Below are 13,807 nucleotides of genomic sequence, written 5' to 3' on the forward strand. Positions count from 1 at the left end.
TGTGTTTAGGTGGAGGCATTTATTGAAGTGGCGGCTGCCCTCTCCTGAGGGCCTGTGCTGTTCCTTCCAGCTGTTGCCTTTTAAGAGCACCAAAGGGGCAGGCAGGGCAAAAGGAAGAGAAGTGTCCTCTCTCCCCAGCTGTCCTTCCCAATTGAGGAAAGAGAAAAATTTGAAAGCAATTCTGACAAAGAGGCCTGAGCAAAGACTGGCACAATCAAGCTGCTGGGAGAAAAGGTTGGATTTTGGCGTTTTAACAAAATGTGCAAAGGAATAAAATCTAGGAGTGGATGTGACAAAGGCCAAAACCCAAAGACCACCCGCCGCCTCTCCCAGAGGACCAATATGAAGTGGTGGCAGCCACAAGTGACCATCTTCCATGGAAATAAAGTACATCATCAACACAATACACAACACCCCCTTCTGTTCTCCCAGCCCACCCACCTCCCTCGAACATGCCCTACCCCAATCCCTCTGCACCCTCCACCTTGCTCTGGGCTCCCACCACCCACACACCCCAATGACCTGCGTCTTTTGTTCATTCTCCTGACATCCCAGCATTGTCCCCTTGTCTTAAGATGCAGCACTACACACGCTCTCAACACTATATAGCAGACTCTTTTACCTTAGCGGCCTGTGTGATTGCATGCATGTAAATGGAGGGGGGGAGATCAAACAAATCAAAGCTATGCATAAACAGAAAACAAAGCAATATTCGTAAAGCTAGGCAAGCGAGCGTAACATTGGAGAAACATAAGGCTTGAGGCTTATTGATTCTTTAGATCGCAACTGTTTGGATTCGCTTTCCTTATTAAATATCGGTGTACCATTTTGGCTTCAAAGAATCTCTCCTTGCTTCTGCCCCTGTCGTTGGGGAGGCGTTGCTTAACTCAGGGATGTGATGTTAGAACGGCCTCCAGGGGGCGCCACGATGCGCTTGCTGGCTGAGCGGACCCCCTCATCCACCTGGGTGCCTACAGGGGCATATAAATTTGCAGGGAGGGAAAAAGTGAAGACAAGAAGAAAGAAAATTGGATTAATTTTAAGCATCTAAGACATTAAGTACCTGTACCTTCCTGGCTTCATCTCTCAAGAAACTTCCATTCCAGTTTGTCAGGTCATCTAGACTTTTCATACCATACCCTCCTGAAAATTACCTACTGCCAGGTAAAGCCAGGTTCTTAGCTAGATTTCACCTGATGCTCTGCATGACAGTAATGGTCACAATTAATAAGAACAATGATGGTATGAAAAACGGCTGCTTATATCCACTTTGCCAGGCAATGTTTTAAGTGTTTATCAGATTGTCTCATTTAATCCTTGCAACTGTCCTTGGAGAGAGGTGTTATTATTATCCCCATTTTACAGAGGAGGTAACCGAGGCTCCAAGAAGTTAGGTAACTTGCTTGATCTCTCATAACTCGACAGGATGGTCAGGATGCTGCACAAAAGGCAACCTCAGTGTGTGCGTGTATCCATTCAGAACAGAGTCTCAAAAAGCTAAAGGATAACGGCAGCCATGGAGCAATAAAAATTAGCAAAAAATGCTGAAAAAATGATTATCAGAAAGTGAACTCTGGCAATGCCATCTCAGAACTTTTAGCTCTTTTCCTTAGACCTTCCCCCCAGTTTGTGTCTCCCTTATCTCTCTGTTTTTGTTTCTCACATTCTTTTTTCCCTTTCCCTATATGCTATTATGTTCTCTTTAAAGATCTCTTTCTCTTCTTGTTTTCTCAATTCTCTTGAATTTATATAGTTTATAATAAAAGTCACAAATCTGCATTTATTTTTCTCCATCTTAAGACATCTTGTTACAGAAAAATTTGAATACTTTTTTTCCTTATTTATTGATGTTATATTTCTTAGTAACTGATATTTTACATGATAATAAGTAGTTAACATGCACTGAGCAATTGCCATGTGCCAAACACTTTCAGTGCAGCTTCCCATTTAAATTTCAGAACAACCCTAAGAAGTGGGGACCATTATTGTTTGCAGTTTACAGATGGAGAAACCAGGCTCAGAAACTGACTTGCCCAAGGCCACATGACCTGTAAGTGGGCAGCTAGGAATCAAATCTGTGTCTGCCAGATACCAAAGCCCACACAAACCACTGTATCTTGCTGCCCCGCCATTTCTTATTTATAATTAAAACATAACAGACATGGCTGTAAGGTGGAAAGCGTACACTGGTGCCTACAGGCTGGACTCCTCTAATCTAGGGTTTCTCAATGTGCACACTATTGACATTTTGGTCCAGATTCATTCTTTGTTGGGAGGGCTGCCTGCGCAGTGAAGGCTATTCAGCAGCAACCCTGGGCTCTACCCACCAGATGTCAGTAGCAACTATTCGCCCAGTTGTGAGAACCAAAAATGTCTCTAGACATTGCCCACTGTCCCCTGGGAGGCAAAGTCCTTCCAGTTGAGAACCAGTGCTCTACGCACGTCTATGTGCCCTCCTTCTTCTGACCTGTCATAGGAGAAGGTGGAACCAGGAATCTCTAAATACTTGCCCAGCTCTAAATTCTACGTCTAGACCAGCTTGTCCAATAGGTAAAGAACATGTACCACCTATGTAATTTCATAATTTTTCGGGAGCCACAGTAAAACAAGGTAAAAGAAATAAGTGAAAACGAATTTATTAATATCTTTTACTTAGCCTAACACATATTAACAAACATCATTTCAATATGTGATCAATATAAAATTATCAATGAGATATTTTACATTCTTTTTTGGGTGGTGGCGGTGGGGATTGAGTCTTCAAAATTTAGTGCACAATTTATACTTAAACCCTATCTCAAGTTGGACCAGCCACATTTCAAGTGCTCAACAGCCACGTGTGGCTAGTGTCTCCTGTATGGGAAAATGTGGCTCTATATTTTGCTAAGAAAGTTAAAATCCTACAAATTAAATGACTTTTTCAATATGACTCTCATCAAATTTCTCTCCCAGGTGATAAGTGGTCCTAAAGAGAAAAAAAAAGTCATCTAATCCTTAACTTGTAGTGTGTACTACAAAGAATATTTGACAGCGGGGCTTCTTGTACAGTTTGAAGGACTGTGGGTTATCTTTGTCTGTTCCTCTGTCTGTATCTCCCCTTATAACCTCCACTCCTACCCCAGCTCTTCTAGTTTTATTTGTTTTCTCTTTGGTGACTAGCAGGGAGTCAAGCAATTAGTAGAGATATAATTAAAAAATACTGGTCTGTATATGCTCCCAACTTCTTATAAAAAATGAGCAAAGGAGTTTACACTAAAAGATTAATGGAAAATTCATCATAAAAAGTTAAGTTCCCCCTAAGACACAGAATAACTTAAAATTTAAGGGCATAGGTGCCGGAGTCAAGAAGACTTGAAGCCGGAGTCTTGAGAAGTGGCTTCCCAATTTATAAACTGTTTGAATTTAGGCAAACTAATAAAGCTTTCTGAGTCTCAGTTTCCACTTCTGTTAAATGGGAATAATACTATTTATATCAAAGAGTTGTTAAAGAGTAGATAAGATTAGTGATTTGGCTAACACATGGTAAATGTTCAGTCAATGGTAGCTATCACTGGTGGAATTATTACTAGAGAAGGGAGAATAATTATAATAAAAATCCCAGATTAGAAGAAGGTATTGCAATTTGAGCATAAAAATAAGCTGAGCTATTTACCTGGGCAAACAAAGAAAAAACAATATATTGCACAGTATTCATAGTCCAGTGCATAAAATCAACAATTCACAATGGAAAACCTCCCCCTGGACCAGGTTTGATTCCTAAGCAGAATCTGGTATCATTTAAAACTGAGTCTTTAACCTGACTATGCCTGATCTTGGCCAACAGGACTCCTTGTTGGTTCAGAAAACCTTTCTCCTTGCCCGACAAAGGTCCCTAAAGGTCCATGCCAGCACTGGGTTAGAGAATTGTTCAGGTTTACCTCTCAGGACCACCTCTCACCTCCGAGCGCTGCTTCTTCCCATTTGCCCTCCCTTTCTCACTCAAGATCATCACCAGTCTGCCCAACTCACCCGACAGGCTAAATCCCGACTGGTGGAGGTTCCTCACGGGAGGGTTGGGCCGAGTGGGGGAGCCTCGGGTGGAGCCAGCAGGGGTGCCCCCTTTGGGGGTGGTGGTCAGGTCAAACACGGGTCCGTCATACATGCCTCTCGGGACCGCATGCAGGTCCGCCATCTGCCGCCAGAGAGAGCACGTCACACATATCATCCAACAATCATTTATTAAGGGGTCTGTTCTAGGTAGCATAAATGCATTAGCAAAAAGGGCATGTAATGGGAGGGAGCCAGACAAAAAATAATATATATATATATTATTTATATATTTGTCCATTTATTACTATATTAATGTATGTTACAAAAATACACAAATATATTTGCATGTTATATAATGTATGTATATTGTTTGTATATATTATAAATATCTAACTTAAGGAAGGGAGAAGTAATATAAAATAGTGTTATGATAGACTGACACTGGAGGTGGTCAGTGAAGGTCTCTCTAAAGCAATGATCTGTGATGGGAAAAATGAAATGAGCTGTGGCCAGGCCTGGGTGTGGGAAGGAGGAGTGTGGGGGACGCAGAGGTGGTGAGGACAACAGGCCCCCAGAAGAGGAAACAGCAAGTGCGCAGAACCAGAGGTGGAAATGGTACAGGACGGAAGCATGGCCAGGTCGGCCAGGACAGAGGAGCGACAAGGGTAGCACTTTGAGATGAGGGCACAGGTGTTAACAGGGATGATCTCAAGGGAACCTCTGTTCTCACACTCTCTGGCACAGAACAGAGTCAGCAGGCCTTGGTAGGAGCTTCATGTGGCCTGATCCGTTCACCTGTGGCCACAGCTCCCGCCCAGGCGTGTGGAACCGGCCAGCAGCATTGCCCAAGTGCATGGTCTGTGCAGGGCCTGGCCCCCAGTGCTGGGGCTGATGATTGCATGAAACTGGTGCCTCCCAACGAAGCTTACCATCTATTAGCAAACACGGCCTGACCAACAGGCCACCTAAGGCAGGCATGTGGCTTGCAGCCACAGCCTGTTTCTTATCTTTGGCAAGAGGTAAGGCAATGAGGACAGGCTGCCCAGGAGCCAACAGCACAGGATGGTTCGCTGGGAAATTCCCAGGAAGTCCTCCCAAAGAGCCTTCCTTCTTCTCTATTATGACTTAGGGGCAGGCACAGAGGGAATACTCAACAAATTTGCCTATATTATCAATTCAGAAGGGATGATGACTATATCCATACCAAAAAAAAAAAAAAAAACCCTTGACTGGTAACTCTAGATTATCACAATTTCTTTGGGTCCAGAGTCTAAGTCACACTGATAGCAATACAGAGCTTTCCTTTTGGGCCACCCTGGAGTGTGCAGTTTTACACCATAGAACACAGCTTTAAGACAGTCACCAACAAAGAGATGAGTAGTAAGGGGATTTAAAGCATTTTTGTAAAATAAATAGTGGCAAGCTACAGAGATTTAAGACTAAAGGATAGATGACTTTGGAAATGCAACAAGTGCTGTAAGAAATGTGCAGGTGTCAGGAGCAAAAGTGAACTGATTAGTCAACTTTAGGGAGGTAGATTCGGTGCAGCAGAGAGAGGTTCAGACTCAGAGTTAGAGCTGTTCAGCTGCCTCATGATATGGAGAAGTTTCCTGCACTGCAAATGTCCACAAACAGGCTGGACCATCACTTACTAGGATCACTGGGGATGGGGGGTGTGATGGGATGATTTATGTTCTGAGTCTCTGTGAACTTGCTCGGGTGGACAATGTCATTTGCACCTGAATTCCAGTTTACCCCCCCACACACACACACACTGCCATCACCAGTGAGCACACGTTTCCCCAGTTGCTAGGAGTGTTGGGCAGCAGAAAGCTCTCAGCTGAGTCTCTCCCAAGAACTGCTCTCAGCTGAAGAGAGCCACCTTGCGGAGCCCACACTCAATGACAATTATAGATGCAAGAGCAGGTGGGAATATAAGGCTGGGCCCTCTTTTCCAAATTCAGGGCAATTCTCAATGATGGCCCCAGTTCCAAATATCCCTGTAGGATCAGCTGAATCCTCTGTGGCAATGACCTCCTGGTTCAGCCTCTCCACAGCTTTGCCCTGCGCTCCCATCACTTTATACAGGCATGGAACATGACAGCAATCCTCGGGAAACTTGCTGCTTGCAAATTTCCCTCAGACTTTGTTCCCCATAGAATCCGATCTGCAAAGCTCTTTCTCACCCTACCCAGCATAGGAAGCTGAGGCCCCTGGGATGGGCCTGTTTTCTCTGGACGTGCCCGCTGTGACTTTACATAGTGAGTCTCCCTCCTCCTCTCCCAGCATCTCCTCCTACCCACTTGCATGGAAGTCCTTCTAATAGATGAATTCCGGACTAGAGCTCAAATTCCACTGTCCCTGGGCTTGTCTATGACTGCTTTCTGGAGCCATAACATCACACAAAAGTGACGTGGAAACTGATGGGGGTGGGGGTGGGGTGGGGGGAATGGGAGTGAAAAGACAGAGTGCTGGGTCTCACCCCGTAAATCATCAGGGACATAAATCAGGTTTTATTTGAACCAACGGAATTAGCTTTAAATGCGATACACGTCTGCCCCTGTGGAGCAAGATGACACGAGGTGGCACGGGGATGGTTTGGGGTGGACTACTTGTTTTCACTTAAGCCGTGAGAAGTAACTCATATCTTTTAAAATGTGCTAATATGATTTTGATAACATTTCATTTTAAATAGCACTAAGAAAAAAATGTGGGGAAATCATTTGGGGAAGTTTTCCTAGACTAAAAACTAATGTTGAAACCCATTCCAAGCATGAAACTGCCAATTCAGATTGTTGCTGTGAATTTCTCCGGGAGGGTTCAGAAAAAAAGGACTTGCCCCACCCCGCCCCTCCAATCCCCTGGTTACTGCCCTTGCGCGTGGGCGGGACCCAGAGCCTGCCCCTGCCCCGCCCCCGCCCCCGTGCCCCGCCCCGTCCCCCCGTCCCCCCATCCCTCCCGCAGGGCTCCGGCCGCCGCGTACCTTCCTCCGCGCTTTAATGCGTTTGTAGACATAGTCCGAGAACGGGCTGCAGGGGACGAAGCGGCCGGCGCCCTGGGTGGCGTGCAGGGTGCCGTCTTCCAGCATGATCTTGCCTTGGCAGATAACGACCAGAGGGGCCCCGCGCAGCTCCATCCCTTCGAAGATGTTATACTCGGCGGCCTGGGCAGGGGGCGGGGCAGAGCCACGGGACGGGTGTAGGAAGGGGAGAAAGAGCAGCGCAGTTACCCACGGAGTTGGGGATCCTGTCGTCAGCGTTACTGGGAACTGCCTCCCTGGGTAAGCCAGGAAAAGGCCACAGCACACCTGCCCGGTTTCAGCGGGCAGAAGTTACCAGGAGACAGATGCTTGCTAGGAAAAGCCAGGACGTCCTGACGAATAGAAGTGTCCCAGTTTTATCAGGGTCCACATGCGGAAGTAAATTTGCCAGGCAGTGTTCAGAAAGAATCAGGAATGCTGCGCTTTGACAGTCTTGTGCTGCCTGGGTGGATAACCTGATGCCTAGGTCTCAACCAGCTCAAAATTAAATAATATGATATGGCACGACGTTTAAGCAAAGGCCATGAACACCTGAAGGGGAATTTCTCCCTCCTTTTATTCACCATGTGAGAGGCATTATTGCATAGTGCCTAGAGACATCAGTTTGAAGTCAAGTGTTCTGGGTTTGAATCCCAGCTCCACCATCTATTTGCTGTGTGACATTGTGTAAACTATACAACATCTCTGCACTTCTTTTTCCTTAACTGTAAATGAGAAGAATAATAGTAGAAGACATATGGAGATTCAATGAATTAAAGTTTGCAAGATGCTTAGCACAGAGCCTGAAACATAAGTGCTAGGAAAATGTTCACTCTTTTTACTAAAAAATATTAAGCTCCACTTCAGGGGCTGCTGGGCTTTAATCATCTTCCACATGAACCCCCTGAGGGAGCTGTCAGTGCAATGCACCAATTATTTCTAGCTCTTTCTCTTTCCAGGCACAAGGTGTCATCACATTTCTCTGTACTTTTGAAGGGGACACGTCGGGGCTTCATACGTTGCACAGCAGCTCCCTGGATGCAATCTATAGAAAGTCAGCCCCGACACAAGCGTTTGTAAATAGGGGTGAGACACATGGAGCTGCTCAGTCCTCCATAGACTGGCTTTGGTTGATGAAATGTGAGAGTAAGTGACATTTGTGAAGTCGGAGAGCTCGAAGAACCACTTCACCCTTTGCATCTCATTTCCCTGTCTCAGCATTCATGGCCAGGTTTAAAAACGGAGCTTCTTTCAGCATCCATCCCCGAGTGACTGTGATGAGCAGAGCCCCTTAGCTGACCCACATTGGAAAGCAGGAGTAACAAACAAATCTTTGAGGTTTTAAGTCATTGAGATTTGAGGATTCTTTATTATTGCAACATATCCTGGTCTCTAACTACCCTGGTACACCACAAACAAATTCCTCCCGCCTGCGCTCCTTGCATGCCGTCTACGTCCTGCTCCACTCCCGCCCACCCAGCCTTACCGACTGGTGGTTCTTGGCAGAGACGATCTTCACAGCATCTGGATCCCAGATGACCAGGTCGCTGTCAGAACCCACAGATATTCTTCCCTTGCGGGGATACAAGTTGAAGATCTTGGCAGCATTTGTGCTTGTCACGGCCACAAACTGATTTTCATCCATTTTCCCTGTGGCCTATTTTATACCAATAAATAAATAAATAAAATAAAAATGTTAATACAGGGCCTCTGAGCTCAGAGCAGTGTGACCACAAAGACCCAGGGGTACAAACAGGGACCTCAGGTGGAAAGCACAAAACTCCATCCAGCAAGCTTCCGAATCTGCTGGGTGGTCACAGCTTCCTCGGTTACATGGTTAAATATGTGGTCCAAAATGGAAATTGTTGCTCTTGAAGTGTTACTGCTTTTTCTGTCTATGTACACACATTTATTTACTAATTGATCCCCTCTCACTCCAAAAAGGATTAGAGTTCATAGTGAAGACAAATGTGATCCTATTCTTTAGATATATGTTTTTATGTGCATAGGAGAAATGTGGACGCACTTCTCCAAATGATAACAATGGTTAGCTCTAGGTTGTGGAATTATGAGTGATTTTTGTTTCCTTTCATGTATATGCTTTTCTGTGGTTTCCAAGTGTTCTTTTTGAACGGGTATCATGCTGGCAATGAAAACTTACATTATTTTTTAAACAATTCCTGATAGTGCCAACGTTAATACGCACATTCATAAATGCACATATTGATAAAGACATTAATTATAAAAGTAAAAGACAAAAGCTAAGTAAGAGACAAACATCCTTATATTTCTCTTCTCCTCAAAATAAAAATCTGGTTGTAGAGGGATGCGGGGAGAAGAAGTGAATTTAAAATCTAGCTTTGAGCTTCCTGGTAGCCAAGAAGAAGAAGGAAATTCAGTTGATTACACTAATGTGAAACATTACATTCATATGCATTCTATGGGGTTCCGAAAGGAATTAGTCTTTTGGGTTTTTGTTTGTTTGTTCATTAATAAAACATAGGTGGTATGTCTTCATATGCATGGCTATTTCTTTGGTCAGACTCTGTAAAGGTAATGAAGAAAGTAAAAATCAGGCACTTTGCCAGAAGACATCAATAAACAATCACTTGCACAGCCTGCATGACCACTCACCCTCAGTATAAGGCCTCCAACTCCCAAAGATGACTGCAGTCTAGGCACAGACCCACTCCTTGTATTAAAGAGTAACTGTTATCTAGCCTTTTCAAAAGAAGTCATAAAAATCTCCAAATAAAAATATTTTTAATTCAGTATTTTAAGTACACATCCTTCAAGCCATTAGAGGAAGGATCCGTATGTCTGGTTCCTAGTCCTTACAGTCTAGATGAGAAAGCCTCCTCAAATCTCAGACCCTAAAAGGTTAAATCTCCAAACAACCTAAGTCACCTCTGGCCCCAGAGACATCTTAGCAGCATTCCTATCAGGGAGGCATGGAGGAGTTGTGCTGCTGTCTCCAACGGGTGCAGGAGGCTCTGGTCTGGCCCATGGGCTTTCTTACACTGGCCACATCCCATGACCTCCATCTCTTACCACCGCCTTGTCCCAGATGACAGACATCCGCTCTTCCACCCCATTGGTGCCCTCGGGAATGGCTGTGAAGTTGTCCTTCCCAATCGCTTTCTGAGCAGTGCTAAAGGTACAGTGGGCACTTCCAGAGAGCTGCAGGTCCCCACTGGCAAAGGAGAAAAGCTCTGTGTGAATGGAAGAGATGGCGAGAGGCCCTTGGAGAACCAGAAGCCCATGTAGTCTAGTGTAAGGGTTAGTAGTGCCTACACTAGAAAACTTGAGTCTTACTCTACCTTTTAATAGCAGTGTGAGTTTGGGTGAGTCTCCCCCCTTTTCTGGGGCTCAGTTTCCCCACTTGGAAAACAAGAAAGTTGGATTAGATCATCTCTTTTGTAATAAAATGGACCAAATGAGTGATGAGACTAACCCAAATTTCAGCAGAGGGCAGCTGCAGACAAGTCTCCCTATAATTTAGGTAGGTATCATCATCACCAGGTATAATTTTGCAAAGTGTCACAGTGACCAGGTGTGCAACGCTAAGTACACTTTTGGTAGGTGGTCATCATGACCAGGTATGTGAAGTTAGGCAAATGATTCAGTCTGTCTGTAAAATGGTGATAATAGTCCCTCATGCATAAAATTATGAAGACTAAGAGGAGATCATTATATGGTCTCACCATAGAGCTTGGCACACAGAATATATTAGCTGCTATTAACCATTATTAATGTTACTGCTATATTATTCTCTTAACCACAATGGGGAAGGGCCTACAAGGGACTTACACTCTGTTTCCTCACTCTAGACCCTAGTCTATCTGATGAATGTGGCTACCCCAGTCCCCATCCCAGCTGGCCCCAAGATGTTTCCACGTGCCCACACCCACCTGGCCAGCAAGGAGTTGATGTAATCAGGAGTCGTTGGGTCTGGACTCAGAGGTGGGGAAGTCACAAATGCAGCTGCCTTGGCCCAGTTCTTGCTCCAGTAATGGGTCCCATCTGTACCAAGGCTGGCAGTGATGGGCTCACCAAAGACCACATTTCCTGGAAGAGGTAGGGAATGGGTTTGCATAGAGTATGCTGCACTGGGCAATCACTCCTCCTAAGCCTACTCAAAGCTCTGGCTCTGGAGTTGGGCTGGCCTGGGTTCAAATCCATGCTGTCATGTCTTCTAAGCTCTCACATCTTCTAAACTCTGCTTTTCTATCTGCTAAATGTGGACAATTTTGTATTGCCTAGATTAGAAGAAGCCATTAGTTGTAAGATGTAGCATTAACTCAAGTGTTAAGGCCAATTAAAATTTCTTATTTATTAAGAAAATAAAAGGATGTATTGATTCAAAAAATAATGCTTATTTCAGAAATGTGAAATAGATATGTCCTAGATTGAGAAAATAAGACAATGTCTATTTCTCTGGCTTATTGTGAAGATGAAAGGAGCAGGCATATGTGAAGTGTTTGACACACAGTAAATTCTCAGTAAATAATGATTTTTTTCCCTCTTACTCCTTTCCATTGAAGGGATCCAATGTCCCAGATCTGCCCAAATCACTGGGAACTACTAGATCCTGCTGTTTTGAGGATTTGCTTTGGTTCCACAAAGTGAAACCATTCCCCTGGATGAGAGGCTCTCGTGATTTTTTCCATCATATTTGTTACTACTTAAAAGAAGAGAAGTGATTTGTTCGAGGACACTCAGTGAGGTGGAATATGTCAAGGATGAGACTAACTTCTTAGAGCCTCTCTCTGAAATCAGGGGCTAAGCAGGTCAAACCAAGAAAAAGAAGAAGGATGTCAGGAAATATACTGAGCTTTTGTTGAGCTTCTTAAAGAAGAAAGGATAAGGATACAAAAGGCAAATCTGTCTCATAGAAAGTTGCTTGGTACCAAGTTTCTCACTGGCAGATTCCTGGGCCTCATCCATCCAGCTCTGGGCTCTTTAACTTCACTCTTCAAATTCTATCTTCCAAGTTCTCCACAAGTTCAGTCTAGGAAGGCTCTATAGCCAAGATTACAAATGGGTCTTGTTTGATGATCAATTATTGACACTTGCTGAGAAATTCTGTATAGAGAACCCTAATAATGCTAATTCTAATAAGCCTTACTAGCAAATATTTATGATTAATGATGTGTGTCACAGGCAACCAAGGAAGCAGCGGCAATGATTCATGTATGGCAACACTGCTCTCTGGAAGGGGCAAGAAAAAGGATCCATACATGACTGGTGAGTATTTCAAGGGTTCTTCAAAAATGCTTGACCAAAGCATACGGAACCCCAAAGAAAAGAAGCAATGAAATTCCAGACAAGGACTCAAGTACCAGTAAGAGAAATACAAACTTAAGATGGAAGAACTCTTCCTTTCAACTATCTTTGGCACGGGAGACAAAAGGAAGCAAAGATTGTAATTATATCTACATTTGAATATTAGTTCTCCCCAACTAGAAGATCCTGAACAAGATAGCTTCAGTTTTCCCATCTGAAAAATGGGGATAATAGTGCCTAATTTCTCAGAGTTCTTTGAGAAGTAAGTATATTAATAAATTTAAAGTATCTCTCAGTGTTGGGCATATAGTTGGTATTCATTAACTTGTAAGTTCTTAGTATTAATTCTCCCCAGCCATGCAGGTTTGCTGAACAGTGCTTGGTGAGTAAACACATCGGGACTTAAACAGTAACCTGGTCTGGAGGTAAAAGTAAACCCTGCTATGGTCTCTGTCTTCCTCCTCTGTGTGCTCTTGACTCTTTCCCTTAGAGTGACAGTTCAAGATTTTTATCAGCTTCAGTCTCAGTAGCAAGTTTTCATCACTGCACTATTTCTCCTAGTTTCTAGGGGACCATGAGGCAGCCTGAAGGCTAAGGGTGAGGACTTTTTCTGCACGATGTTTGAAATAAGAGCCAGCATATAACTGAAGCACCCTGTCCTCGAGGTCCCCAGACCATCCTGAGAATGGGTCCCAAGCAGGATGTACCTATCAGCAGAAGGCAAGAGGGAACAGATGTGGTAGGGGAAGGGCCATGTGGGGCCCACACACACATTATTTGTTTTTTTTCTCCAGGAATGGGGAAAGAACAGTAGGCTGCTTTCATGGTTCTTGCCTAGTGACTCATACCCACTGGAGCAACCATGCTGTGTCAGTTGACACATTTAAAAGCCGAGAGAGAAAACTGCAAGTTTACTCTGAACAGGGCAATGCAGGAGTTGCCCAGGAACCCGCCAGCTAGGAAGACTGTCTAGACAACTGGGAAGATTCCCCTCCCACAATAAAGGGTTACTCTTTGCCAAAATATCCTATTTAACCACCAGAGTCAGTGGGACTATTTTTAGCTTGTCGCTGGCACATGGACTTTTACAGACCAAGTCTGGGTTTGGTAGATGAATCACTCATCTTGCATCTCTCCATCACCAGTACAACCACCACCACACAGCATTAGCAGTCACACAATTGGGACTCGTAAATACCTTCTCATAACAACAACAACAGAAACGGAGCCCTATGATTCCAATTTCTCAGCCATACTCTGTTCATTTACCCACACTCACATTTGAAATGAAGAATCTGCCATTCAGGACAGTAACCAAAAGCAGAAAAGAAAGCTTTGAAATGGAAGTAAACTTTAGCTAAGCTCAGGGCAAGCAAAGGAAGCCCAACGTGACAGCAGTGGAGAAAAGAAACAGAGGCCAAAGAGGGAAAAGGTAAAGGCCACGCAGGCAGACAAGACTAGGGGTACCCATTC

The 13,807-nt window shown here is 44.3% G+C and overlaps 1 protein-coding gene across 4 annotated transcripts in view; it reads right to left on the reverse strand.

Moving 5' to 3' along the window:
• Nucleotides 1–13,807, reverse strand: part of DPYSL3 (dihydropyrimidinase like 3) — a 108,057-nt gene continuing 94,250 nt past the window's right edge. For all 4 annotated transcript variants that reach the window (XM_077137342.1, XM_077137346.1, XM_077137343.1 and 1 more), the window contains exons 9-14: nt 10,960–11,116; nt 10,100–10,241; nt 8,535–8,705; nt 7,013–7,192; nt 4,009–4,171; nt 1–971 (exon numbers count right to left, since the gene is read on the reverse strand). In XM_077137342.1, coding sequence (XP_076993457.1) covers nt 883–971; nt 4,009–4,171; nt 7,013–7,192; nt 8,535–8,705; nt 10,100–10,241; nt 10,960–11,116 — 902 coding nt within the window. In that variant the 3' untranslated portion in view covers nt 1–882. The remainder of the gene's footprint in view (nt 972–4,008; nt 4,172–7,012; nt 7,193–8,534; nt 8,706–10,099; nt 10,242–10,959; nt 11,117–13,807) is intronic.

Source organism: Tamandua tetradactyla, chromosome 20 (genome assembly GCF_023851605.1).
Source record: "Tamandua tetradactyla isolate mTamTet1 chromosome 20, mTamTet1.pri, whole genome shotgun sequence".
In the NCBI taxonomy this organism is placed as follows: domain Eukaryota; kingdom Metazoa; phylum Chordata; class Mammalia; order Pilosa; family Myrmecophagidae; genus Tamandua; species Tamandua tetradactyla.